The sequence below is a fragment of the Macaca thibetana genome, chromosome 4 (assembly GCF_024542745.1).
Source record: "Macaca thibetana thibetana isolate TM-01 chromosome 4, ASM2454274v1, whole genome shotgun sequence".
NCBI classification, from domain to species: domain Eukaryota; kingdom Metazoa; phylum Chordata; class Mammalia; order Primates; family Cercopithecidae; genus Macaca; species Macaca thibetana.
Genome location: NC_065581.1, coordinates 152,951,275 through 152,976,493, shown reverse-complemented (window position 1 = coordinate 152,976,493; position 25,219 = coordinate 152,951,275). Strand labels below are relative to the sequence as shown.

The following is a 25,219-nucleotide window of genomic DNA, read 5'->3' as shown; positions in this document are numbered from 1 at the left end:
ATATAAAGGCATAGAAAGTGTTCAATAACTGTTAGTTTCTTCTCTTCTTTTAGGACTTGTCTGTACCAGGGTTATTTGTTTTAAGTGGTTCTCCTGAGTGAGCTGCAATTCTTTTCTTCTTTAGGGCACACAGTTTAGCAATGTTTAAGTTAATGGTTCCTTGTCTTTCTTCCCTGGAAGACTTAACTCCCTGAGCACAGAAACTGGATTCACCTGATTTGTTGCTGAATCCTCAGTGCCTTCATAGAGCAGATGCTTAATCAATATATATTGAATGTGTCTTGGCATTACAGAAACACAGAATGCCAGAGCTGGGAAGGACTGCATCTAACTCCTAATTTTAAATTTGGGAGAACTGAGGCCTAGCGAAGTAAGGAACTTATTGAAAGCTGTTTACATAGAGCAAGGAGATGCACCGTTAGTGCTCTACTCACTCAACCACACTTCTTGACGAGGATGACATGAAGAAAATGATGCTGGAAAATTGTGGTGTTATTGCTGAAGCTCACACCTCTTCTGGGGCTGCAAACAAACTTATGCTGTCCATCTCTGCCTTTCCCTGGGATATCTGAGATAAAAGTCAACTCTTCAAGTTTATCAGATTTATCAAGAGTCTCATAGAAGATATCCCATTAGTATGTCTCCCTTTTTTCTCAGGAAAGTGCCATTGTCATCAAAAGGTCTCAATACCACTCCCCAGGCTTCTTGGAGGGGAGAACGCAGGTGGTGGATGGGGTAAGGTGGAGTGACCTCTCTTAAGCAAACTCAGGTTTGCTCCACGAGTGTGTGTGGCTGAGTCCAGATGGACAGTTCAGACTATCAGATAGTCCTCAGAGACTGCTCATCAGCCCTCTCTTATTACTTGGTTTGACATATGACAATTATTCTTAATTTAAATATAATAATTTATAACTGATGTTTTAGTTAACAGTTTTTATATAGTGTAGATAGAAATAGGCCATGAAGCAAATAATGTAGATCCCTCGTTAGCGAAGTCAACTCCTGATAGAAGCCAGTGGTATCCAGCTGTATCCCTGACACCTCCTTTGTTCCATTTGAGGGATCTGACAATGGGCCGTGGAAAAGGATGCCTCTTTGTGTAATATACACCAGCCTGTGTGCAGGTGTTTCCCTTATGAATCAGAGGCAGATGTCTGCTCAGGCAGAATATGTGGCAGCTTGACATATGTCTGGCCCCACCTAACAGGAAAACTGCGGCCCATAAATTGTACTAATAAAATACCATCACTGCAATTTTGACTGAGCCATGAAACCAACACCTTCATCCTTCAACACTAAGGAAGGCTATATCCCACAGAGGGTTTGTAGCTGGATCCGAACTTAGGATTGTGTGTTGAACTCCCACTCTGTCATGTGTTTTATGAGTCAAATTTTATGAGACAAATGATAATGAGATTCTACCCCAAGTGCTCTTCTTTGTAAAATGTGAGCAGTAGAACCCATCTAGCAAATATTTTACATCTCTACTATGTGTCAAACACCTAAAAAGGCTCAGAAGAATGGATTTTTAGGCTAAAATCCAAGTATTTCAGAGTGGCAGTCTGCTCAGGGACACTGGTAACAAGGTCATTTTCAAATAGTTCGTTAATAAACAAATACACCAAGCACTAACTGCTTACAGAAAGCAAGGCAGATGAATTACTATCCTGAACACTCAGCTCCTTAATTTGGGGAGCTTATTTAAAAACAGACTTTTGCAACAAGTGGTAAATACACACGAATACAATTTTAACTACAATATCATGAACCATTCATAAGCTACTTCTATTTTTTTTAAAGCGTGAATGGTATTTAAAATTGCTACAGAATTTCCATCCTTTTCATGTTATTTAAGGGTATTTTGTATGATTTCTTCCCCTAATTTCTCTCCCCTAAGATTTCATTTTTAGATTTTTGTGAAATACTATTTAATGTACATATGTATTTTGTTTAACTTTTCATTTATAAATGGCATAATGTGTACATTTCTTTTGGGTAAAAATTTTGGAGGATAGTTTCAGAATTGCTTTACAATATACCATCATTTTGTAGCTTTGAAATTTTGCCCCCATATAACTGTTGTGATCGAGATAGTTATTCTGTTACAGCACGTTTCTAAAAGTGAAGGTAAAGAACATAAACTGAAGTGAAAACAAAATGACTGCAAAGGGAATGGCAATGTCTGGGGTGCAACAAATCTAGTCTTCACACTGCCATTTTAATGACAACAAAATAATACACATTTACGAAAGGAAATGAATGGGGAAGGCTGAGAGTGTTTGATTTAAGGCAACTGTGTTATCTGTCATTTGAGGAAAAAAATTGTGCTGATGTTAAAACAATACTTTCATTACAGATGTTTCCAGACCCCTTCCCTGATCCAAGGAAACAAAATACCATTCAGCAACAAGCCCAGATTTAGAGATGGGGCTTGTTCCAATATAAACATTTCTTAGCTAGACCTTCTCCATGAAAGTGCATAGTCAATTTTTCCATATACAGTGGGAAAGACAAAGCTTTTAGCTTAAAAGGCATTCTTGCTCGCAGCACGGAGCTCCTGGAATGAGCAGTCAGGGACACCGTGGTTGACTATTGATGTCATGCTGAATGCTATCTCGACTTGTTCTTCAGAATTACACAACAGAATTGTATCAGAGCATACACATACCATGAGCAGAAAAGTAGGCACTGTTTTGGCTTTCAGTATTTGGTATGGTCCTTTATTCATTTTACCTCTGCTTCAGGTACCACTGGCTATCCAGGGCCCAGCCCAGGGGATGGCACAAAATGGGTTTTCAACAAATAATTGTGGAATGCATAAACAATTTTTTTGAGCACCGATTTTAAAAGGAACTTACACAGGCAATTTGGGGAATCAGAAGATAAATCATGGACCCTCCTGGCCTTTAGGTGTTCAATGGGGGAAATTTAAGTAGTATCTGTAACTTACTAGAATATTCGGAAGAAAGTGCTAAGAATTGTAGTATCATGAGAGGTACAAAGAAATGCTGAGTGAGCTAAGAGGAGCAAGAGATTACTTTTAACATGGAGAAGAGTGGTAATCAAAAATGGTTCTTTGGTAGATGTGGGGTGTGGAGGACTTTCTGAAAGGAGGAAAACTGAGGCTGAAAGTATAGGGGTTTTTAGTTTACTCCTCATAAGGTAGAGAGGTTAAACTTATATTCTGTCTGTTGTTTCATTGCTTCAAGCAGGCATCTTTCACTCCTGGTAATCTCTCTCAATAAAAACACCAATGAATTTACTTTTTTCTACTTGCTGGGAATTTCTTTGGAATGATTAGTTTAATATCAGCAATTAAATTCTGTGACATTTTCAGCAACCTTCTGGCTTACAGTATACTCACATGGACACACCACTCTCTCTCCACAGATTGTAGATAATGTTGGAGGCTTGCCCTAGTTCCTGAAATAAGTGTTAGGCACATCTGGAAGACTCGTTAATTCTTTGTGGCCACCAGGATCCCATGAGTCACTCCTATGTGGCTTGAAAGTTAGGAATCTTGGAAGCAGTAATAATTTTCAAGTTACAACTTATACATAGGGAGAATGTCATTCAACTATAAAAACAAATATATTTTGTTTTATTTTTCATTCTGCTGTTTGATGCATTTTACCCAAAGTGAGCTAAGCAAGATAACAAGAGGAACACTTGGTTTTGTGGCTCTCTGAGTAACTGCAAGACTGCTTTAACGAACTTAGAACCTATCAAGAATGAAAACAAGAACCTGGTGCACCTGGTTTTCAGTACTCTACTGTCATAAACCTAGTCACTGAGTAGCTGAGATACAGCAAATAAAGTATTCTCATAAAGTTTTGACATTTTAGTATGTTTTTTCTTTTTTGAAATTTGTTAATTTCTAGATGATTTGAACTAACTCAAAGGAAATTCATGCTGATTCATGACTTTGAGGAGAAAGTGCATTTCTAGATAAACATGAGCTTGTGTTAGCAGATTAAAAAAACAAGAGATTATAATCAAAAGAAAACCAAACTAGTTTAGATAATCTCAGATGAAGATCTAATGTCATAACTAAAAAACAGATCCAACACGTAGCTTTCAACATACCTGAATGGAAGAGAAGACAAAAAAAAAAATGTGCTAATAAAAAAAAAAAACCAGAATGCTTATTTCTACTGAATACTTTGATATACTGCATGTCCAAAAACACAGGGCACGGCAAAAATGTGCTTCATCTTCCAAAGTAACCACAAATACTGTTTGAGACTGGGAAGAACCCAGCCCTTTAATAAAAACCTAGAGGTTTTGAGCACCTTACAAAGATATTTGGATATCCAAATATCTTTGGATAATACTCATAAAGACGATTACTCTGACCTTACACAGACATCAGCTTCATCTTAAATACAGTGTTATTCTCACCATATTGAGGATCCTCCTGACATCAAGGACTAGGGTGAGAATGAGGCATGACAGTGTCCGTCATTTTGAAAATGGGCCATGGAATGGGCAGGGTTAGAACTCTCCTGCCTCCCCAAAACCTTCCTATTTTGCAGACCACGTGGGGCTGCTCCAAACTCCTGAAATATCCCTTTTCCCTTGTCCTCTATTAGGTTCAGGGCACATCTCAGCAGATGCTGTTCACAGCAAAGTCCCTGGATTATACCATAAAGTTCTATAGTTCTGTTGGGAATTGGCAGATTTTCTTGAGAAACAGGTATTATATATTTTTTTGCTGTTAGAAAACTAAGGTGATTTGGCCTGTGACATTAACAGTAGAAAAATTCTACATATAAAAATGGAGCTGCTGAAACTCAGAATTGTTATAAAGCAGGTTGAGAAGGTCGTGGAGGGGTACAAGTGCCAGAGTGGACCACTTCGGTGCTATCAACATTTCCTTTTCTTCATTAATTTCTCACATTTCAATTGTTTTGGTACATGTTAGGGAAGTTTCTTAAAGTCATGTGGAAATCTGACCGATCACTGTGTACAGGAGGAATACCAGACATGATATGGTCTAGGGATTTTAAAAATAATTCTTCAACTTTTCAAACAAAAGTGTTATTGTTCATTTTTGAAATAGATCTTTCTTTCTTCCTTTTAAGATCAAGGATGTTTTGTTTATTTTTATGTGACCACCAGAAAACTCTAGCTGGAAATTCTGAAATCTTAATGGACTCGAATGCTTACTTTCTAAGTATAGGTGCTGAGAGCATGGTTTAAGGGGTTGATAGCCATATGGGGCCAAGGCAAAAAGTGCTTGAAATGAAAGAAACGGGATGCGTGATTTGGTTATAAATTAAATTCAAAATTGACATAAATATAATGACCAAAGGCAAAGAGAACTTTCAACGTTTTAGTAATTAAATAAATTACTTAGTTCTATGACACAGATGGCTACATAAGTTATAAGATGAAGGTAAACATGGATATATTCTTGTCTGATCCAGTTCACTTAATGTCTCAACACCCCCGTGATGGCATCCCTGCTCTGTGACGCAGTAGAGAAAGACAACTGACCCCAGAGCCAGTAAACTTGGTTGTGGTTCCAGTTCTAGAAACCCTGTGTGGGAACTTGGGGAAGTGACTCAACATCTGACTCTGGTTTCTTCCTCTTCAATGATATTAGCAGCATGATGATTTCTAGGCTCTTCACATTCTAACAGTCTAGAACTCTATGAAACTTCCTGCTGTTTCAACAAGGTTCCATGCTAGGAGACTTTGGGCTTCTCATTTAACATTTCCATGCTTCCATAAATTAGATGAATAACCTCCGGCCTGCCTGGTTTGTAAGATGGTTGTGAAGATTAAAGGTGGAAGTATGTAGGAAAACACTTTGTAAATCATGAAAGCTTAATAAGTATCAACACTATTTTTTACCTGAGTCAGTAGTTACTGGAAATTCCAATATTTGACAGTTGTGAATAACTGCCAGTTTAACAGTTGTTCAATATCAACAGCTTTTTAAAAGCTGAGGTCTTCAAGCTACAGGTAGAAGGACATAAAAGAAGCTTTCCTAATTCATTAGAACATCAGTTCTCCCTGGGTATACTGCAGATATGTTATAAGGCAAATTAAAACAAGCTGTAGTTTGCCTTCATGACACAATGAAATGCTTAGGTTGATGCTTTTGTAATTCGCATGAAAAACTGAAGTTTTTGATGCTTATTTTCTTGATTTTTATAGACATAATGTTCATCATGGAAGTACTTTTGCCCTTCGGAGATCATTGGAAACAGTTTCTGGACCACAAATGGGGTGAAATTCTGTATCAAGGAAGGAGAGAGTGAAATTCTGTATCGAGGAAGGAGAGAGTAAGACTTGAGAGCTATCTTTTTAGCTCAGGGTGCAGGTAAGCAACTGTGGTTTACGTTTCAGAGTAAGATGACATTCTTTGCAATGGAATAATTGGTTTAGCAGACTAAAAACTGAATAAACATCTGGTCATTCCTACGAAGATCAAAAGATAGTGGTTATCTGGTCTACCCACTACCATCCTATCCTCTCTCCGAAGCTCCTTTGTTGTTGTTCTCAGTACTCCCAGGTAATGACTGAGACAAAAGTGGAATTTCCTAATTTCCTTGCAAAGGGCCAAAAATATCATCAGACAGGGAACAGGAAGCACAAAAATATCTCTCAGGAGAGCACCGATTGTTTAAAGATTTCTAGCTCATGTTTGGAGCTATTACAGGGGTGCTCTGAGCATCAGCTGCTCAATGCAACCGGTGACACGTACTGGCCCGAGGTAGGCGTGTGTACTGCTGGGAAACTGCCTGGGAGGCACTGATTTGAATAAGGTTTTGAGTAACATTTTGGAGACTTGTCTTGATTTAGAATATCAACTTGGGAGGCCCCAGCATAGTGGTTCTCAAATATTTTAGAGCAGAGAAGCCCTTTTTTAAAAACCAGCAAAATTTCATGTGAAATTCATCTATAAAACAGATGACAAAGAAGCTGCTCTGATTGAAGGAGGTAGGGAGCAACCTCCTGCTGCTCCGGAGGCCTTGTACCCTCAGGCATTTCCATGGAGCCTCAGTCTGAAAGCCACTGATTTACTAGGTTTTATGTTAAAAGGTCTCTGCAGAGACTTCTCTCCCATGATTTAATACGTTTCTACAAACATCAGCAGCACCTTTGACTTCTCCCTCATCCTTACTCTTCAAACATATGACAAACCATCTTGATAGAACCTTGGCGATGATCCCAGCGTCTGTTCTCTCCTTTCCAGACCACAGCCAGCATCCAAATCCAGGCCTCCTTAGGATCTCCTGGACGGTTACCAATGCACGACATGGGTTACCCTGATTCCAGGCTCTCTGCTGCCTATTGCCCAATCTAGCCAGGAGCCTGTGTCCAGATTAATGTTGACAATCACGATTCTCACTGTGTTTCTCTTTCTTCCGCTCTGAAGTCTTTGATGGCTCCCTGTGGTTCAGCCCAACAAACTGGGATTCTTCCCTTTCCAGAAGAAACCCTGTGTCTTGGCATTTACTCATCCTGTCCCCTCAGCTTGTATCCTTTTCCTCAATCTTAAAGATTCAACTCAAATGCCACCTGGCCCATGAAGTCACCTGGGAATGTTCCACCAGGAGTGAACGTTCCTTCTAAATCCTCCAAGAGTTTTCGTAACATAAGAAATTAGTTATATTGCATTACAGTGTACTTGTTTCATCTCTGTGTTTTATTCATCTTTGTAGGGTACATGGCACTTGCTGGGGTAGTGGGCACCTTTTTGCTAAAAAAGAGAGTAAAGATATTGATACTGATCATGGAGTGTCCCTGGACACCTAAGGAATACAATGTGGCAGTACAGAGCCTGACATACTATTTTCCATATTTCAAAATATTGAATTAAAAGTTGGCCGGGTGCGGTGACTCACGCCTGTAATCCCAGCACTTTGGGGAGGCCGAGACGGGTGGATCACTTGAGGTCAGGAGTTTGAGACCAGCCTGGCCAACATAGTGAAACCCCATCTCTACTAAAAATAAAAAAAATTAGCCAGGTGTGGTGGGCACCTGTAGTCCCAGCTACTTGGGAGGCTGAGGCAAGAGAATCGCTTGAATCTGCGAGGCAGAGATTGCAGTGAGCGGAGATCACACCACTGCACTCTAGCCTGGGTGGCAGAGCAAGACTCTGTCTAAAACTAACTAACTAACTAACTAACTAACTAAATAAATAAATAGTAATGGTGACATATTTATTAAAAATGTACAATTAAAACGAAGTGCTAAATTTGGCTTTTGCTTAAAGTTAAAACAGGGCAATTACACTCATTATCTTATTTTCTCAGAAGTTTTCCTTTGTGGTTATAAATTACTTTGCCTCATTAAGAAATGAGTTACTACTTAATACATTTCACTTGGTAGGTGTGATGAACTGAATTGTGTCTCCTCAAAATTCACCCCTAAAGTGACTATTTGGAGATAGTGCCTATAAAGAGGTAATAAATACAGGCAATAAAGATTAAATGGGCTGGGTGTGGCGGATCATGCCTGTAAATCCCAGCACTTCGGGAGGCTGAGGCAGGTGGATCACTTGAGGTCAGGAGTACAAGATCAGCCTGGCCAACATGGTGAAACCCCATCTCTACTAAAAATGTGTGGTGGCAGGCACCTATAGTCCCAGCTACTTGGGAGGCTGAGGCACGAGGATCATTTGAGCCCAGGAGGTGGAGGTTGCAGAGAGCAGAGATCATGTGCCACTGCACTCCAGCCAGGTGACAGTGAGACTCCATCTCAAAAAAAAAAAAAAAAAAAAAAAAGATATTGTAGGGGGAGCACCTTAATCTTATAGAGCTTACATCTTCATAAGATGAGGCAGAGATACCAGAGACCTCTCTCCCTCTGCATATACACAAAAGAAAGGCCATGTGGGGACACGGTGAGAACGTGGCCATCTGCAAGTCACGAAGAGAGCCCTCACCTGAAATTAACCTTGACAGCACCTCGATCTTGGACTTTTAGCCTCCAGAACTATAAGAAAATAAATTTCTATTGTTTAAGCCACTCAGTCTGGAGTACTTTTTTATGGCAGCCCCAACAGACTAATAGAGAAGGAAAAACATTTTAAAACAGGAGGCTAGAGGAGAGGAGAAATAGTAAAGAGATGCCTGCACGTGAAAATCTGGGGTAACATTATTCTCACACATCTCCCTATTCAGGTTACAATGCACTTCACAAGTGACTGCTGCTACAGTCCTTCTCTTAGTTCAGAAGGGCAGAAGACTACCTGGGTGTGTTCCAGATCAAATCACTGCTACCTTGAATGGTGAGCACTATACTCTTATTCCTTGGGTGCCGAGTGAATAACTCACTTATTTCAGACAAATTGTTTTATATAGTGCTTAAAGGAGTTAGCAGCCTGTGTTTCTTGCAAGCCTGTCTTTTGAATCCTTTTCGTTGTTAAATTTCCTTTCTTTTTCTATTGTCATTTGTAGAGAAACATTTTAAAAGGTAAACTGTTTCTAAACCTTCGTTAGTTTTCCTGATTGACATACTTTATCTAATCATTTCCCCTGAGGTCATTTTTTAAAAATTGTTTTATTTTTAATCTTTTTATTATTTTAAAAATTGTTGTGGGTAAATAGTAGGTGTGTATATTTCTGGGGTATGTGAGATGTTTTGATACAGGTATGCAATGGTGGAGAGGTGGGAATTGTTAATGGGCACACAAAAAATAGAAAGAATGAGTAAGACCTACTATTTGATAGCACAATGGGATGACTATAGTCAGTAATAACTTGACTATGTGCAATGGGAAATAAGCACACCACAGAGAATGGGCTATCCATCCCCTCAAGCATTTATCCTGTGAGTTGCAAACAATCCAATTACATCAAGTTATTTTAAAATGTACAATTAAGTTATTATTGACTATAGTCATCCCCTTGTACTGTCAAATAGTAGGTCTATTCTTTCTATTTTTTGTGTGCCCATTAACAATTCCCACCTCTCCACCAACCCCCTACTACTACCCTTCGCAGCTTCTGGTAACCATCTTTCTATTCTCTATGTCCATGAGTTCAATTGACTTGATTTTTAGATCCCTCAAATAAGTGAGAACATGTGACATCTGTCTTTCTGTGCCGGGCTTATTTAACTTAGCATAAAGTTTCATCCATGTTTTTGCAGATGGCTGGATCTCATTCTTTTTATGGCTGAATAATACTCCATTGTGTATATGTACCACATTTTCTTTATGCACTCATCTGTTGATGGACACTTAGGTTGCTTCCAAATCTTTGCTATTGTAAACAGTGCTGCGACAAATATAGGAGTGCAGATATCTCTTCTATATACTGATTTTCTTTTTTTCAGGTTATATATCCTGCAGTGGAATTGCTGGATCATATCGTAGCTCAATTTGTATTTTATTTTTTTTTAGGAACTGAGGTCATGTTTTTACTACCATGTCAGCTCTTTCCTTATCCTTTTCAAGATCTTTTAAGTTGTAGGTCCACAAACTAGACTCAGGAATCTACTGAAAAACCAATGCTCAGCATAGCTGGAGTCACATGAATATATATATACACATTCAGAAATTTCATCAACTGGCCGGGCGCGGTGGCTCAAGCCTGTAATCCCAGCACTTTGGGAGGCCGAGACGGGTGGATCACGAGGTCAGGAGATGAGACCATCCTGGCTAACACGGTGAAACCCCGTCTCTAAAAAAATGTTTAAGGCTGAGGCAGGACTAAACCCGGGAGGCGGATTGCAGTACTGAGATGGCCACTGCACTCCAGCCTGGACCACAAAGCGAGACTAAAAAAAAAAAAAAAAAAAAAAAAAAGAAATTTCACTCTATAATGGAAGGACTTAAAAATAAGGCCAAAAAACAAGACTAAACATACCACTAATTTAAATGTTCTTTACAGACTTGTCAACTGCTAAGACTACTGCGGTAGTACGGGAAACCTTTATTAGCTGGGGTATTGCTAAGGCACTCTGAGACTTAGAAACAGATGTTACAGGGTCATTATAATGTGAAGGTTACGAGTCTGAGGTCAGATTTCCTAGCTATGACTGTAAGTTCCTTAACTGCTATCTGGCTCATTTTCGTCATCAGTAAAATGGGGTTAATATTAATGCCTTCCTCATGGGGTTGTTATGAGGAATAAATGAATTCATAATACACATAAGTGCTTAGAACAGTATTTGCAACACAGCAAGTGCTAATCAAGTGCTTAGTAATTAAAGCTAAAATGCTGCAGCAAGGATAGCTCGAGTCTGCTGGGAGAATGGGGACGTCTGCTCTGATAGAGAAGGAGACACAGACCTGACTCAAAAGCACTTGCCTGCAGATTTCAATCCCTCTAGAAAAGGACCAGCTGGAGGAATAGCAATTGGCAATTTTCATTTTGGGGAACTAGGTCTTCCCTGTCTCCTAACATTATCTTTCTAGTCTAGGACACAGACTGCACTCCTCACTCCCTGGAGAGACATCCTGAATCAGAATGACTCTCTTGTTACCAAGAAAAACATCACAATCCCACTATTCCCTGAAAAGTGTGAGTAACCTCCTATTTTTGAGCAGATTCCCCAAGTAAATTCTTCCCCTGCCTCTGCTCTACTTCCTTCAAGGACACAGAGTCTTCAGTCTTTTGGTAACTGGGTTATGGGTGGTGAGAAGTTAGGTGGGAGTAAAAAAACCTGCCATGTCATTTCATGTCTTTTCTCAAAAAATACATTCTGAGCACCCAGTACGTGTGTGCCATGGTTTCAGGAAGTGACTTTACCTTATCAGCTTCCTTTAGATGCCTCAAAGCAGCAGTTTCCTTTGAGGCTTGTATTTTATTCTGAAGTACACATTTTCAGGTAGCATGGGTGAGCCTGTGAACCCCCTTACTAGACTTATGTATAATTTATGTTTTTTGGGTCTTCCTCCATAATTACATCAAAACATTTTTGAAATTTTCTGTATTTGCAATTTCCCCTAAGTCCATTCAAAATTCAAGCCCACCTGTATTTGAGAGCCTAGCATTTCTCATATTTTAATGTGCAGATGAACAGCCTGGGGATATGGTGAAAATTAGATTCTGATTCTGGGGTGGAACCTGAGATTCTGCATCTCTAACACATTCCCAGGTGATGCTGATGCTGCCATCTTTGAACCACACTTTCAGTGGCAATGTTTTAGAGCCCTCTTCCCCATAACCAGCAACAATCACGGCATTTGGACACCAGTGCATATCCCCTCACACACCAACGATTCTGACTTTTGCTTCCACATGTTGTGTTCTGCCCAATCTAAAGCAAGATAATTCTTTACATGGTCATTAAGATCTAGTGGACAGCTGTACGATGTATAATATAATGTGAGTCTTTCATGTTAATGTTTATAATGATTAATAATCTGTCACTGGCTTTCCCTTCCTTTCTCATTGAGTAAAAATACCTTCATCTTTCTGGACCCTCTGCCATTTGTCACTGAACTGTTATGTGTTGACATGAGTCTCTGCTCAGTGGGTCTCCAGTCCCTGATCTCTTCCATTGTCTACTTCGCCGTCTCTCTGCAGTGGGGATAGGTTTAGGGGCATTCTGGAGGGTCCAGATAGAGTAGGGGGCAGCACCCTTGGACCCTAGCATGGGAGACCCATGAACATTCATTGACCACACGGAGACACATTTAGGCTGTCTGGGAAGCCTCGTTGTTGTGTCACCTTGGAGAGGCTCATGTCTGTGGCCGGGTTGGTACCCTGTGCTGCGGATCAGCCCCAGCCCCACATCTGGAGTTGTTAGGAACCACCCCTCCGCACCCCCTTCCACAGGCCAGGACCCTGTGTTTCCTTCAGGCTCTGGACTCTTAAAGTCTTGGGTCCTAACTAGGGCAACAGCTATGACTATGTGATTCAGTATCTTAACCCAGGTTCCCTTTAACTGGCATAAATTTTAACCTATTTCTTAAATAATTATAGAATTTTGTTGCTAGAAGTAATCATTTTAAATTTTTTTTAGGATAGAAACTGAGGCCCCAGCAGGTAGAGGAATTGACCAGGTTTCTTTACCTGGCAAGGGTGATCTGGTTGTTAGTGACGGAGCCGAGAATCAGAACAGTTACAGACTCATAGTCTAGCTCTACTCAGCTACATGGGAATCTCCTACTGATGACTCAACTTAAGGATAAACAGAAACAAGAGTAAAAGAATAATAATATATTAGAAGTAGATAAAGTTTACAAGATATCTAGATATGCTCAGGTAATAATCACTAGTTCTAAAGCTAGGATGAGGCTGGGTACGGTAGCTTATGCCTATAATCCCAGCACTTTGGGAGGTCCAGGCAGGTGGATTGCTTGAGGTCGGGAGTTCGAGACCAGCCTGGCCAACATGGTGAAACCCTCTCTCTACTAAAAATACAAAAATTAGCCGGGCATGGTGGCGGGCGCCTGTAACCCCAGCTATTCAGGAGACTGAGGCAGGAGAATCGCTTGAACCCGGGAGGCGGATGTGGCAGCGAGCTGAGATCGTGCCACTGTACTCCAGCCTGGGCAACAGAGCTCCGTCTCAAAAATAAATAAATAAAATAAAGCTAGCATGATTCAGTCCATTAAAACAATTGGAAAGAACATAAGGCAAAAAGTCAGAAGACACAGTTCCTTGTGAGCTAGGAAGTCAGCAGGACTGGTTTCACAAGGTAACAGGTCACAAAGACCCTGCTGATAAAACAGGATGCAGTAAAGAAGCCAGCCAAACCATGCCAAAACCAAGATGGTAATAAAAGCCACCTCTGGTCTCTCTCACTGCTTATTATATGCTAATTATAATACATTAGCATACCAAAAGAAACTCCCACTAGCGCCATGACAGTTTACAAATGCCATGAAACGTCTGGAAGTTATCCTATAAGGCCTGAAAGGGGGAGAAACTCACGGTTCTGAGAATTCCCCATCCCTTTCCTGGAAAACTCATAAATAATCCATCCCTTGTCTAGCGTATGATCAAGAAATAACCATAAACACAGCCAACCGGCAGCCCTCAGGACTGCTTGTCTGAAGAGTAGGCATCCTTTCATTCCTTTACTTTCTTAATAAACTTGCTTTCATTTTACTCTGTCGGCTGGCTCTTGAAATCCTCCCTGTGTGAAGCCAAGAACCCACGTGGCCTCCCAGGCTGAACTCCAATTTGGGGGTTTACCCTGTGGCACGTGTACTACTGCTAATGGGCATCGTGTCCGGGGTCGAGCACCCACACCTCCCCTCTCTTCTCAGCTTAGGTTCCTCACCTACAAAATGAGAGAGTTGAATCTCTAAACCTCCTTTCTAAATCTGACATTCTATGATTCCTTTGATTTCATGGCTCATGCTGCAAGGTATGATAGATTTACGTAACCAGTAATAACCACCCACTGACTCTGCATTCAAACAAGTCTCCTTTATGCTGAATTTTGCGCTGTAGGAGAGGCTTCAGGTCTCTTATGAGTGGAATTTCAGGGTGTCTATTGGCATGAACCATGGCAGACAACAATTTCAAAGGAACAATATAAAATGAGGCAATTATTCATGTACTACAATGAAACTGCAGTCCATCTCCAGATATTCAGACTGTTTAATCTCCAAATAGCAGGCATTTAGCACCTCATCTGTGACCTGGGGGTTGACAGCACCACCTAGGACTCAGGACAGATCAGCAGGAAAAGAGGTAACACTTAGGTAACACCTTCAGCTTGTCAAATTGTGTCGCTGTTCATCAAAGGGAAACACACACATACAGCCACGAAGCTCGAAAGGCATCCTGGACTACCTCTGCTGTGGAAGAAGAGGCTTGCCAGAGTTTTCAGCCCCAGACCCTGAATTTGTGCTGTGGCTCTGTGCCGTGATTCTAGAGGGTTCTATAGTCCTAGCATCCCAGGGGCTGAGGCTTACTAGACATTTCTCTTCCCTTTGGCTGGTGTCTATGTTATGTGTTTCTTTGGACTGACATTTGGCTTTCTAGAGCTGCTTAGTTCAGCATGCCATGTTGCATTTCACTTTGTACATAGACAACAGTGTTCCATGTAATAGTTGTGTGTGTGAGGGAAGTTTTAGTGAAGGTACTTTCGATCCCTAGAGTCCTTGATTTCCTTTGAAGCAATCATGCCACTCCAAAATGGCATAATTTCAACATAAATATTAATATGCAAAGTCTGCATCATGGTCAGGGGTCCTTTTAGCTGTAGAGTACAGCCTGGATTAGTGGTCTAGTTTGCACAAGACGTGTGCTAATGCAGCTGTTAATGTTACGGGATTTCTCTAACTCATCAGTTCTTATGAAGTAAAAAATGTATATACTTCATTCCGTTTAGGTAAACACGGATCTCTAGCCTACACCAAAACACAACATAAAAACTAAGAAAGTCCTAGGAGTGAAAAGAAGGTCATTTTGCATATTACTCAAATTATATTCACCATCTCTCCTCCCGCTTTTAACAGAATTTGTTTAAGTATTTTTTTCTTTATGGAGAGGATTTGGGCTGAATATGGAAATTTTCCCATTACCATTCAGCTTCAGAATGTTGTTTCCCCCAAGTTTCTCATGATAAAAAGACTCAGATTCAGAGCTGAACTGCTGGCAGCTGAATTTCATTAAGACTTTGATGGGAAACTTAAGTTGGAATTACAAACATCTGTGGTTAAACTTCCCTTTAGTAAACTATTTCCCAGAATTTAACTTTACCACACCAAGAGCAAAAAAGAAAAACAGTTGAAAAAAGAATGCTGCTCTTTTGCAAATATGAGTAGGTATTTAAATATTCTTCTATATGGTCACTAGACATCAATAGACTAGATTTACTTATTTTAGAAAAAAATATGATTGTTTGGAAATGCTAAGGTTTGGATTCAAAGCATATACTAGCAATCTGGTTTTAATGGCTTTTAACCAATCAAAGTTCTCAAAATTATGTCTGACCATCATTATATTCATATGGTTACTACAAGCCAGAAAAAACCCTAAAGTAGGGGCGTGTTTTTGGTATTTTAAATCAAGAAACTGTGACAAGTCAGATTTAATAATTTAATTATGAGGGGAAAAAAGGTATTGTCCTTGCCATATCAAAGCTGCTTTTCTTTTTTTTTTTTTTGAGATGGAGTCTCGCTCTATCACCCAGGCTGGAGTGCTGTGGCATGATCTCTGCTCACTGCAACCTCCGCCTCCCTAGTTCAAGCAAATCTCTGCCTCAGCCTTCCGAGTAGCTGGGATTACAGGCGCCCGCCGCTATGCACAGCTAATTCTTTTGTATTTTTAGTGGAGACGGAGGTCTCACCATCTGGACCAGGCTGATCTTGAACTCCTGACTTCGTGATCCACCCGCCTTGGACTCCCAAAGTGTTGGAATTACAGGCGTGAGCCACCGTGCCCAGTCGCTGTTGGCTTTTTTCTTTAGCTTTTCTGGGGATTTAGCATTCATTTCTCTTAACTGCTCAGATCCTCCTATTGCTGGGGAAAGGCTGTTTAAAGAACCATGAAAGACACAATGATTATAAAAACTAAATGACAGTCTTCTTCTCCAATGTTGGATGATCAGCAAATTTTAAGCAAGAGTTAAAAGTACTTGAATTTATGCAATAAGTAAGGAGTTTGATAACAAAATACTTTTAACAAGATAGTATAAAGCTTTACCTGAAGATAGACAGAGGCAGAGAGTGGAAAAATTAGGGAAAGGAAGGAGGGACAGACTGAGAGAAATGAGAGCTAACTTTGTGTTAGGCAGCTTACATATATTATTTCATCTAAATTTCACAAGAATTTTGCAAGGCAAGTGTATTTCTATTTATTTTGCAATTAAAGGAACTGAGTATCTAAAAGATGGTCCAATTTGCCCAAAGTCAAACAGCTAGAAAGTTGTGGAGCTGGATTCACAGCACATCTGTCTGGTTGTAAGCCCATATTCTGCCTGTAATGAAAGGTGAACTTCAAAATATTGTAAAACAGAGGCTGCAAATAAATTATCCTTGGGCTGAATCTGGCCCTCAGATGTACTCAGCCTACAGGGCATTAAAAAATGTTTGAGTCAGCAATTTCACTTATGAATCCAAATTCTGTCTTCTTTTGAAAAAGACAAAATAAAACCAGAAGACCTGGCAATGCTGAAAGGTGGCTGCCACTCTGGAAGAGGGACCCTTCCATCTCCTGTTCCTGAGTCCCGCCAGTCACAGGATGCATTTCTTTACTGAGCTAAATTCACTCAATTCTTTTTCACCTGGCCCCTGTAAGACGCTGAGGCTTAAAACTTCCTCTGTACCATATGATCCAGCAATTCCACTTCTAGGTATACACCCCCAAAAAACTGAAAGCAAGAACTCAAACAGAGGCTTGTACAGCAATGTTCATAGCAGCATTACTCACAGTAGCCAAAAGGTAGAAACAACCCAAATATCCATCAGCAAATGAATGGACAAAACATAGTGTACATATAAACAGAATATTACTCGTTTTAAAAAGGAATGCAATTCTGACCCATGCTACAACATGGGCGAGTCTCAAAGACATTATGCTAAATGAAATAAGCCAGGCACAAAAGGATAAGTATTGCATGATTATGTATAGGGGGTACTTAGAGTAGTTAAATTCATAGAGACAAAGTAGAATGGTGGTTGCCAGGGGCTGGGGGAAGGAGTTAATCGGAAGTTATTGCTTAATCGGTTTCAGTTTGGGAAAATGAAAAAGTTCTGGAGATCGATGGTGATGGTTTTATAACAACGTGGATATAGTCAATGCCACTGAACTGTGCCCTTAAAAACAGTTCAAATGGCCGGGTGCAGTGGCTCATGCCTGTAATCCCAGCACTTTGGGAGACCGAGGCAGGCGGATCACAAGGTCAGGAGATTGAGACCATCCTGGCTAATACAGTGAAACCCCATTTCTACTAAAAACACAAAAAATCAGCCAGGTGCGGTGGCACACACCTGTAGTCCCAGCAACTTGGGAGACTGAGGCAGGAGAATTGCTTGAACCCAGGAGGCGGAGGTTGCAGTGAGCCAAGATCACACCACTGCACTCCAGCCTGGGTGACAGAGTGAAACTCCGTTTCAACAACAACAACAACAAAAATCAAATGACAAAGTTTCTGTTATATTTATTTTATCACATTAAAAGAAAAAACTTCCTCTGGTTAAATCAAAGAACTCTGGAACACTAGGGAATGAAATTCTTTATTTTTTAGCAATTTTATAATAAATTCTATAAGATAGACTAGGTATTCCTTAGGTAATACTGTTATGAGTTTCCTACTTATTAATCTACATCAAGAGCTTTTAAGATAGACTGTAGCATCATGTGGAGGACACACACTAGAATATCATTATAAAGAGAAAATAAGAAGACTATAGTTGAAAAAAAAAGTGCTCTATCAGGGAGACTCCCTGGTATACAGAAAGCAAAGAAAGGAATTTGAAAATTTGGTTAAGGTACTTACCACTTTTAAATGTCAATGAACTCATCTGTAAAATGGGTATAATTTTCACTATTTAGTATTAAATAAGATAATTCATGTAGGTTGATGGGACACAGTACAAGTCAACAAGTATTAGTTTTTTTCTTTCTTACATGAGTAGTTCTAAAACATGGTTATTAGACTACATGGGGAAGCGAAGTTATCTCAACTTTTTGTAACTTATGCTACTCATCCAACAAGCACTGCAAAAATGGTCTTTAAATTGCATTTTATATTTCTTCATTTTAAGAAATTCCCAGCCGGGCGCAGTGGCTCACACCTGTAATCCCAGCACTTTGGGAGGCCCAGGTGGGTGGATCACAAGGTCATGAGATAGAGACTATCTTGGCCAACCATGTCTCTACTAAAATACAAAAAATTAGTCGGGCATGGTGGCACGTACCTGTAATCCCAGCTACTTGGGAGGCTGAGGCGGGGAATCGCTTGAACCCAGGAGGCAGGAGTTGCAGTGAGCTGAGATCAAGCCACTGCACTCCAGCCTGTCAATAGAGCAAGATGCGGTCTCAAAAAAAAAAAAAAAAAAAAAAAAGGAATTCCCAAAATTTTGACTAGAAGTATTCCTATATATACTTCTATTTATCTAATCACCTCTTCCTAGCTACTTTTGCACAGTTCAACTGCTTTTATAAACTCCTTCCTAGCTGTGCCACTTACAAGTAGGGGCCTGGGCAAATGCTCTGTGCCTCGGTTTCTATGTGTATCAAATGAGATAATAACGATACCAGTCACATTGACTTGTCATGAAAGTTACTGGAAATTACTCATGGGAAGGGTTTAGATCCGTATCTGGCATGTGGTAAGTACTTAACGAGTGTCAGCTGTGAGCCATGCTATTCTAACTATCACCACTACCGCTATATTGCAGTTCTTCTAAAATAAGGTTTTGGAAGCCTATTTTGGTGTATGGCAAGTAAGTTTTGTGCCCTACTGGTCTAGCTCAGGAATAATATTTTTTTCACATTACCTTGCATGGCACTTACCTTGTAGCCACTCTTACAGAATGTTAGTACATTGTTCTTTATATAATGGCCGCCTATTTTTTTTTTGTCTCTTCAATTGCTCACCCCTGAGGGCAAAGATGAGACTATGCTTCTTTCTATTCCTCCTTGTGCCTATTTTATTGCTCTGTTTGAGGTAAGGCTCCAAACCAGCTTGTTGGGTGAATAAATGAATGAAATAATGACTGCGTGTAAGGGGTTCAGATTACCTAATTGAATTGTTAGAACATCAGTAGAGAGTGATAACCCAGGCTAGCAACTGGAGGTCTTAGTGTGATCCCATGGGACCTTTTTCAAAGCAAGTGACCAAGATAAGAAAAAAGAAAGCAGATGGTTAAAGAGATCTAAAATATTTTTATTAAACATTTTGCAATCTTTTAATGGCAGGAGCCTAACAATGCTTTGGGACATGGGGTCATGTATCAACACGGAAAAGAGTCAAAAGGGAAAGTCCCTCAGAGTTAGTCTGCTTTATAGAGTTTCTTTTTAGCAAGTCAGTTTTTCTGGTGTAGGGTGCATTCATGGGCACTGATCTTCTTGGAGTGAAGTTAACACAACAATAATGACAATAGCAAAGCTGAGGTTTTTAGGAGAGAAATTCCTCTTTTCCCCTCTGAGGGGCATTTACTCAACGTTGTCAATTGTATCCCTTATTCTCTCATTTATCTGTGAAAGCCAGTAACAGCACCGTCACCCCCTCCACCACCTTCCACCTTGCCCTGTCAGCAGAGTCCTTGCCTTCTCAATTTCTCAGTCTCTGTGTGGCTTCTTTCCAGCCACACAGTGTAACCTCCAACCTCATGTTCTTGACCTTGTTTAGTTCCTGCTTCTTTTTGATGGACAAGGATCTCACTCTTCCCAAGGACATTCTGTTACTGGCTTCTTGTGGGGTTGTTCCCATCTTCATTCCTGCCCCCACTCCAGTTCTTTTCCATATCTACCATATTTATATTGGTCAAGAAGACTTTGGACTAGTTTTTCTTGCTATAGTGTGCATGGTGGAATGAATAGACTCTTTTCCTTAATGTGAAATATTAGAATACTGATTATCCTTACTGAAACTGCCCAGTCTTCCCTTTTGAGAATCACCTGTTGAGAATCACTGTTCTCACCATAAACTCAGCAATAATGGACTCAGTAGATTAATTGTCAAGAAGCAAAGGTGGGAAAATCCTCCCCATACCTAGTATGGAGTTACCCACAGGTGCTCTTCTTTTCAAATACTTTGCATCTCGGGGGAAGCTTTGCCTTGTTTTACAAGGAAAAGAGGAGACTTTTTTTTTGGTCAGCCAACAGTCTCTATCCTTTTATTCTGTGCATATTTCATGTATTTGCTCCCCAGCTCACATGGAGCAATACAGCATGTCAGAGTTTGTGTCTTGGGCCAAGTACTCAGGGATGGAGAGTCCACAAGCTGGCCTATTGAGGAGCTTAGGAGAACCTCAGGAAGGCCTTTAGCCAAGCACCTCCCACTGCTCCATGCTTGCCTTAATATTTTTCTTCCTTCCTTCTGAAGGAGAATTGCAGAATAACCATTCATATAAATCCAAGTAAAAAGAACGTATTTTTAGAATATCCTCCCATCCACACATTGAACCTTTCGCATGAATAATGTGTCCGTGTTCTCTTTCTCTCTCCATATATACACAAATACCATCTCCTGAGCCAATCCAGTAAAGTGTTTGTACCATGTTATTAAGTCTCCGGAATGTATTTGCTTTAAGGTCTGCTTACTGCTATAAAGAGCATGGGAAACCTGATGGTGGGGCGTTGGGATCGCCATGGGACCGCAGGCTAACTGGAGGCATTATGTGAAACTATGCAGTGGGAACATAATTACCTCAATCTCACCCTTTCTACACCATATACTTTGACCTTCCTGGAATGACTAATATCTTCTTTCTGTTTTTCAAAACTGAAGGCCTCCACTGGCATTCTAAGCCTATTAGACTCTGACAGTATTACAAATTTAACTCACCATATGACTTTTTTTTTCCAGTTGGAAGAATATAGATAAACAGATACAATAACATTAAGTAAAAGAAAACCATAAATGTAAGGTTCTAAGGAATATTCTTGAATAAGGGTTTTTTTAAATCTGATCATCCACATTTTTGATAGTAACAATTATAACAACTCTTGGCATATATAAAGCATTTATACTATGTCAAGCACTATGCTAAGCAGTCTATTTTATCTAATTTCATTACAGTAACAGTATGAGGTGTGAAGTAGGCATCAAGAAATTCTGTCAGTACCAGTTTATCTGCAGTCTGGGGATCTGTAACTTGCCCAAGGTCAAAGAGCTTGAAATTTCAACTTGGGACCATCAGACTGAAAACCTGCAATCTAAGACACTTTGCTGTGCTGCCTTCCTATTATGTCACCAAACATATGCACGCATAAGAAATTTCCTGGGGTCTGAACATTAATTTTAAGGTTGTCTAAAGCTCAAAAAATTACTTTCCTATTTTTTTTTTTTTTTTTTTTGTGGGATGAGAGTTACAAAAAACAATTCTATATGGCTTGTCTCTTTAGACGTAACAGACACAAATACAGCATGCCCGGATAAATTTGAATTTCAGATGAACAGTGAAAACAAATTTTAGTATAAATATGTCCTCTGAAGTATTTGGGATGTGATAAAAATGCATTCATTATTTATCTGAAATTCACATTTGAGTGTCCTGCTATTTATCTGCCAATCTTACTCTTAAGTCAAGCATTTCATTCAGGGACTTTCCATGCTCAAAGCAACAGGTGGAGATAATGCTTCCCTGGGGTTAATTCCAAGCCTGTAGAGAAGCAAAGCCTTCCCATTGCATGAAATCCCTCCTGGTCTGGCTTCTCCCCAAGTTTCTGGGCATGAAGCTGACCACAAGCCATGCTCCCTCTTTCTCATGGAGGCTACATTTTATACCACAGTGAGAGGTTGGTATATTCTGACCCTGTCCATACTCTCTCTTTTTCGGGGCATGTGAGTAGGGCTTACTCTGAAGAAGGACCATGTTCATGCACCTTATTTTTAATCATCAATAATTAATAACCATAATTGTACTAACAACAGAATTCATAGCAATAATCCATGCATCAGTGATGTTAGAAATGGTGTCAATCCACATAACTGTTTTAGTTGTACAGTTGCTGTAACCATAGCTATAGAGTGTGGTGTTTGTTAGGTCAATTGCTCCTTCCTTTCCCATGAACTTAGGTGACTTCATTTTCCTCCCTCTTAGCATCTCCCATGCAATGGACACGCTGTTGTCTGTTTCAGTTCAGGGGGCTCTTAAATCACTTGTTCTGGATTCATTTTCCTTTACCAGATCTCTACATTCCGGTTTTGTTTCCAACTTAAAAGCTATTGTAAGATATTCAAACAGCAGCTCTTTCAATACACATATTATCAATAGCGTATCCTGAGGCTTGATTTTCATGGAAACGTCTTGTTTCTGGAATACAATGGCTCATTTCTACTTAAGGTATCCTCTCAGCAGTTTCCTAACAGCTCCTTTCATGACCAGCCGCTCTCACTCACCCCTTCACCTTCCCTGCTGCAGAAGACTTCTTGTCTAATATGAGACAAAAAGCCTGCAGTAGTGTTCCCACTGTCCTAACAGCGCAGAGGAGCAGGAAGCCAGTGACAGGGCACACACGTTAAGTGCTGTGGCTTGACAAAATGACTACCAGGACACGCAAGTGGCAGAAGTCACCGACGTGCTGCTGCAGTCCCCAGTGAGAGTCTAGCAGATGAACTCAGAGCACCAACACATGCACTCTCGCCCGTTTGAGCAGACACACTCCGAAGCCTCAACTTTCAACTCTCAACATCCAAATGCAACTTACAAAGGAAAACTATTTCAAGTTTCCGAACTGACCTAGCCCAGGTGAAACTCTCAAGGCAATGGGGAGAGGAAATAGGCGGAGAGAGAGAAGGACGAGTGTGGCACAGCCCGCGGGGGCGCAGGTGCCCTAAAAGGGTGGCAATGGCAGGGACACTGTACCTCGGCAGCAGGCGGAAGGCGTCCCAGAGCCACGCGGGGCTCGCTCGTCTCAGGCGGGTCTTGCCTGCCAACCGCTGAGCTCCCTTCAATGTCAAAAGGAAAAGCGTTGTCGTCCCCGGACGCGGCGCGGGAGCAGGCAGCGCTCCAGAGGAGCCACAGAGGCAGGACCGAGCGCCAGGCTGAGCTCAAAGCCATTTCTCCGCTGACATCCAGCAGGGCTCGGGCGCTGTAGGTCTCCGTGGGTCCCCCGCGTGGTGCGGCGGTGCCTCGCTTATTTTCCCTCCAATCCGTGTGCAGTATCCGGAGGTGGCAGCGCAACCAGCAGCTTAGGAAAAAAGGGAAAGTGCTAGAGTAAGGGAGAGTCCCAGCCTCTCTCTCTCTCTCTCCCCTTCTCCCCTTCTGTCTCCCTCTCCCTCTCCCTCTTTCACTTTTTCTCTTTCTCCCAGAGGTTCTGGCTCAAGAACTTACAGATGGACGGAGCTTACAGTCCGGCATCAAAGGGCAGACGGATTGGGGTGAGCCCCGCCAGCGCCAGGCCACCTCCTCTCCCCGGCCGTTCGGTACTGGGGACTGCGCTGTCCTGGCTTCCTTCTCACATTCATTCTCACCACTCCCTTTTTACCTTCCACTTTCAGACCCTCCCACTCTAAGCTGGCTTTTCAGACACTGAGGTCCGCCTTTCCCTGCGGCCTTCCCTCCCCTCTCAGTTTGGAGCCCCTCCAAGGGCTCCAGAAGAATATTCAGCTTTTGTGACCGCTTCCTCACCACTCTTATTTATGTAGTCAAGGTACCGGATGTCTTATCTGTATTTATATAGATCTTTTATGTGGCCCCCGCTAGTTCGCAGGAAAGTGGGTGGAAAAGGGATTCCAGCGGCAGGAACCAGAGGTACATTATTTCTGAAGGCAGAGGGTCAGGATGCCCACTTTCTTGAGCACGGTTGCTCGGTTTTTTTTCTAGAGATAGACTGTTGCACTCTTTGTGCTCATATCTTCTCTGGAGATTCACTGGCCACCCCTCTTCCTCCCGACAGTCCTCACCCAGAGGGCTTGGGAGAAGAATATCTTTCACTGCAGCGCTGGAAAATGACTTCATTACCCAAATGCATGAACTTTTATTTACAAAGAACATCTTGTTTTCATCCTAAAGAGGTGCTTTGTAAGGGACCCGGAACAAGGCTTGCAGTGTAGGAGCCTGTCAAATATACTGCCCACAGCCCCAGCCTCTTCCTCTTGGCCTGTAATCTCATGCCTACTACATCTGTCTGAATCATGTAACCTTTCCAAGACTTCAGGGTGAAGTTGGGCTACGGTTATGTCAGGGGCACCCCTGTGGATGAGATAGTGTCTGCAACAGCTGATAGGTACCTTTGTTTACATTGGCTTCATAACGAGCTCTAAACATTTCCAGAAGATCCAACCATGGTTTAAAAATGGTCAGATAAGACAACCATAAAATGACACCCAGGTAAGCTTCTAGGTGAAATAAAGCATTTTTATATAATCTAATCATGAAGTAAATAAATAAAGCCTTTTCATAAAACCTAATCATTAGCTCCATTTCATAGAACAAAAGTCATTTTATCTAAGCATAAGCAAAACCATTTATTTTGCACCTAACATGTGCCAGATACTTGGCATATGCTATTTATAAACCTCACAGCATTCCTGCAAATACCATTAATCTCCTTTTATAGAAGAAGAAAGCGAGGTTCAGAGAGACTAGGACATTTGCCCAAGGCCGCACAGCTGGTGGAAAGCAGAGATGGGATTTGGATCCGGGCCTCACTGATTCCAAAGCTCTCTTTTACTA

General features: G+C 41.0%; 1 protein-coding gene across 3 annotated transcripts in view; it reads right to left on the bottom strand.

Annotated features, from left to right (window-relative positions):
* LAMA4 (laminin subunit alpha 4) overlaps window positions 1-24,191 on the bottom strand; it is a 149,007-nt gene extending 124,816 nt beyond the window's left edge. For 2 of the 3 annotated variants that reach the window (XM_050789042.1, XM_050789045.1), the window contains exons 1-2: window positions 23,876-24,147; window positions 23,408-23,732 (exon numbers count right to left, since the gene is read on the bottom strand). In XM_050789042.1, coding sequence (XP_050644999.1) covers window positions 23,408-23,602 — 195 coding nt within the window. In that variant the 5' untranslated portion in view covers window positions 23,603-23,732; window positions 23,876-24,147. Of the gene's footprint in view, window positions 1-23,407; window positions 23,733-23,875; window positions 24,148-24,172 lie in introns of those variants that run through there. The other variant, XM_050789044.1, reaches the window with a different exon arrangement.
* Window positions 24,192-25,219: the final 1,028 nt, after the last annotated feature.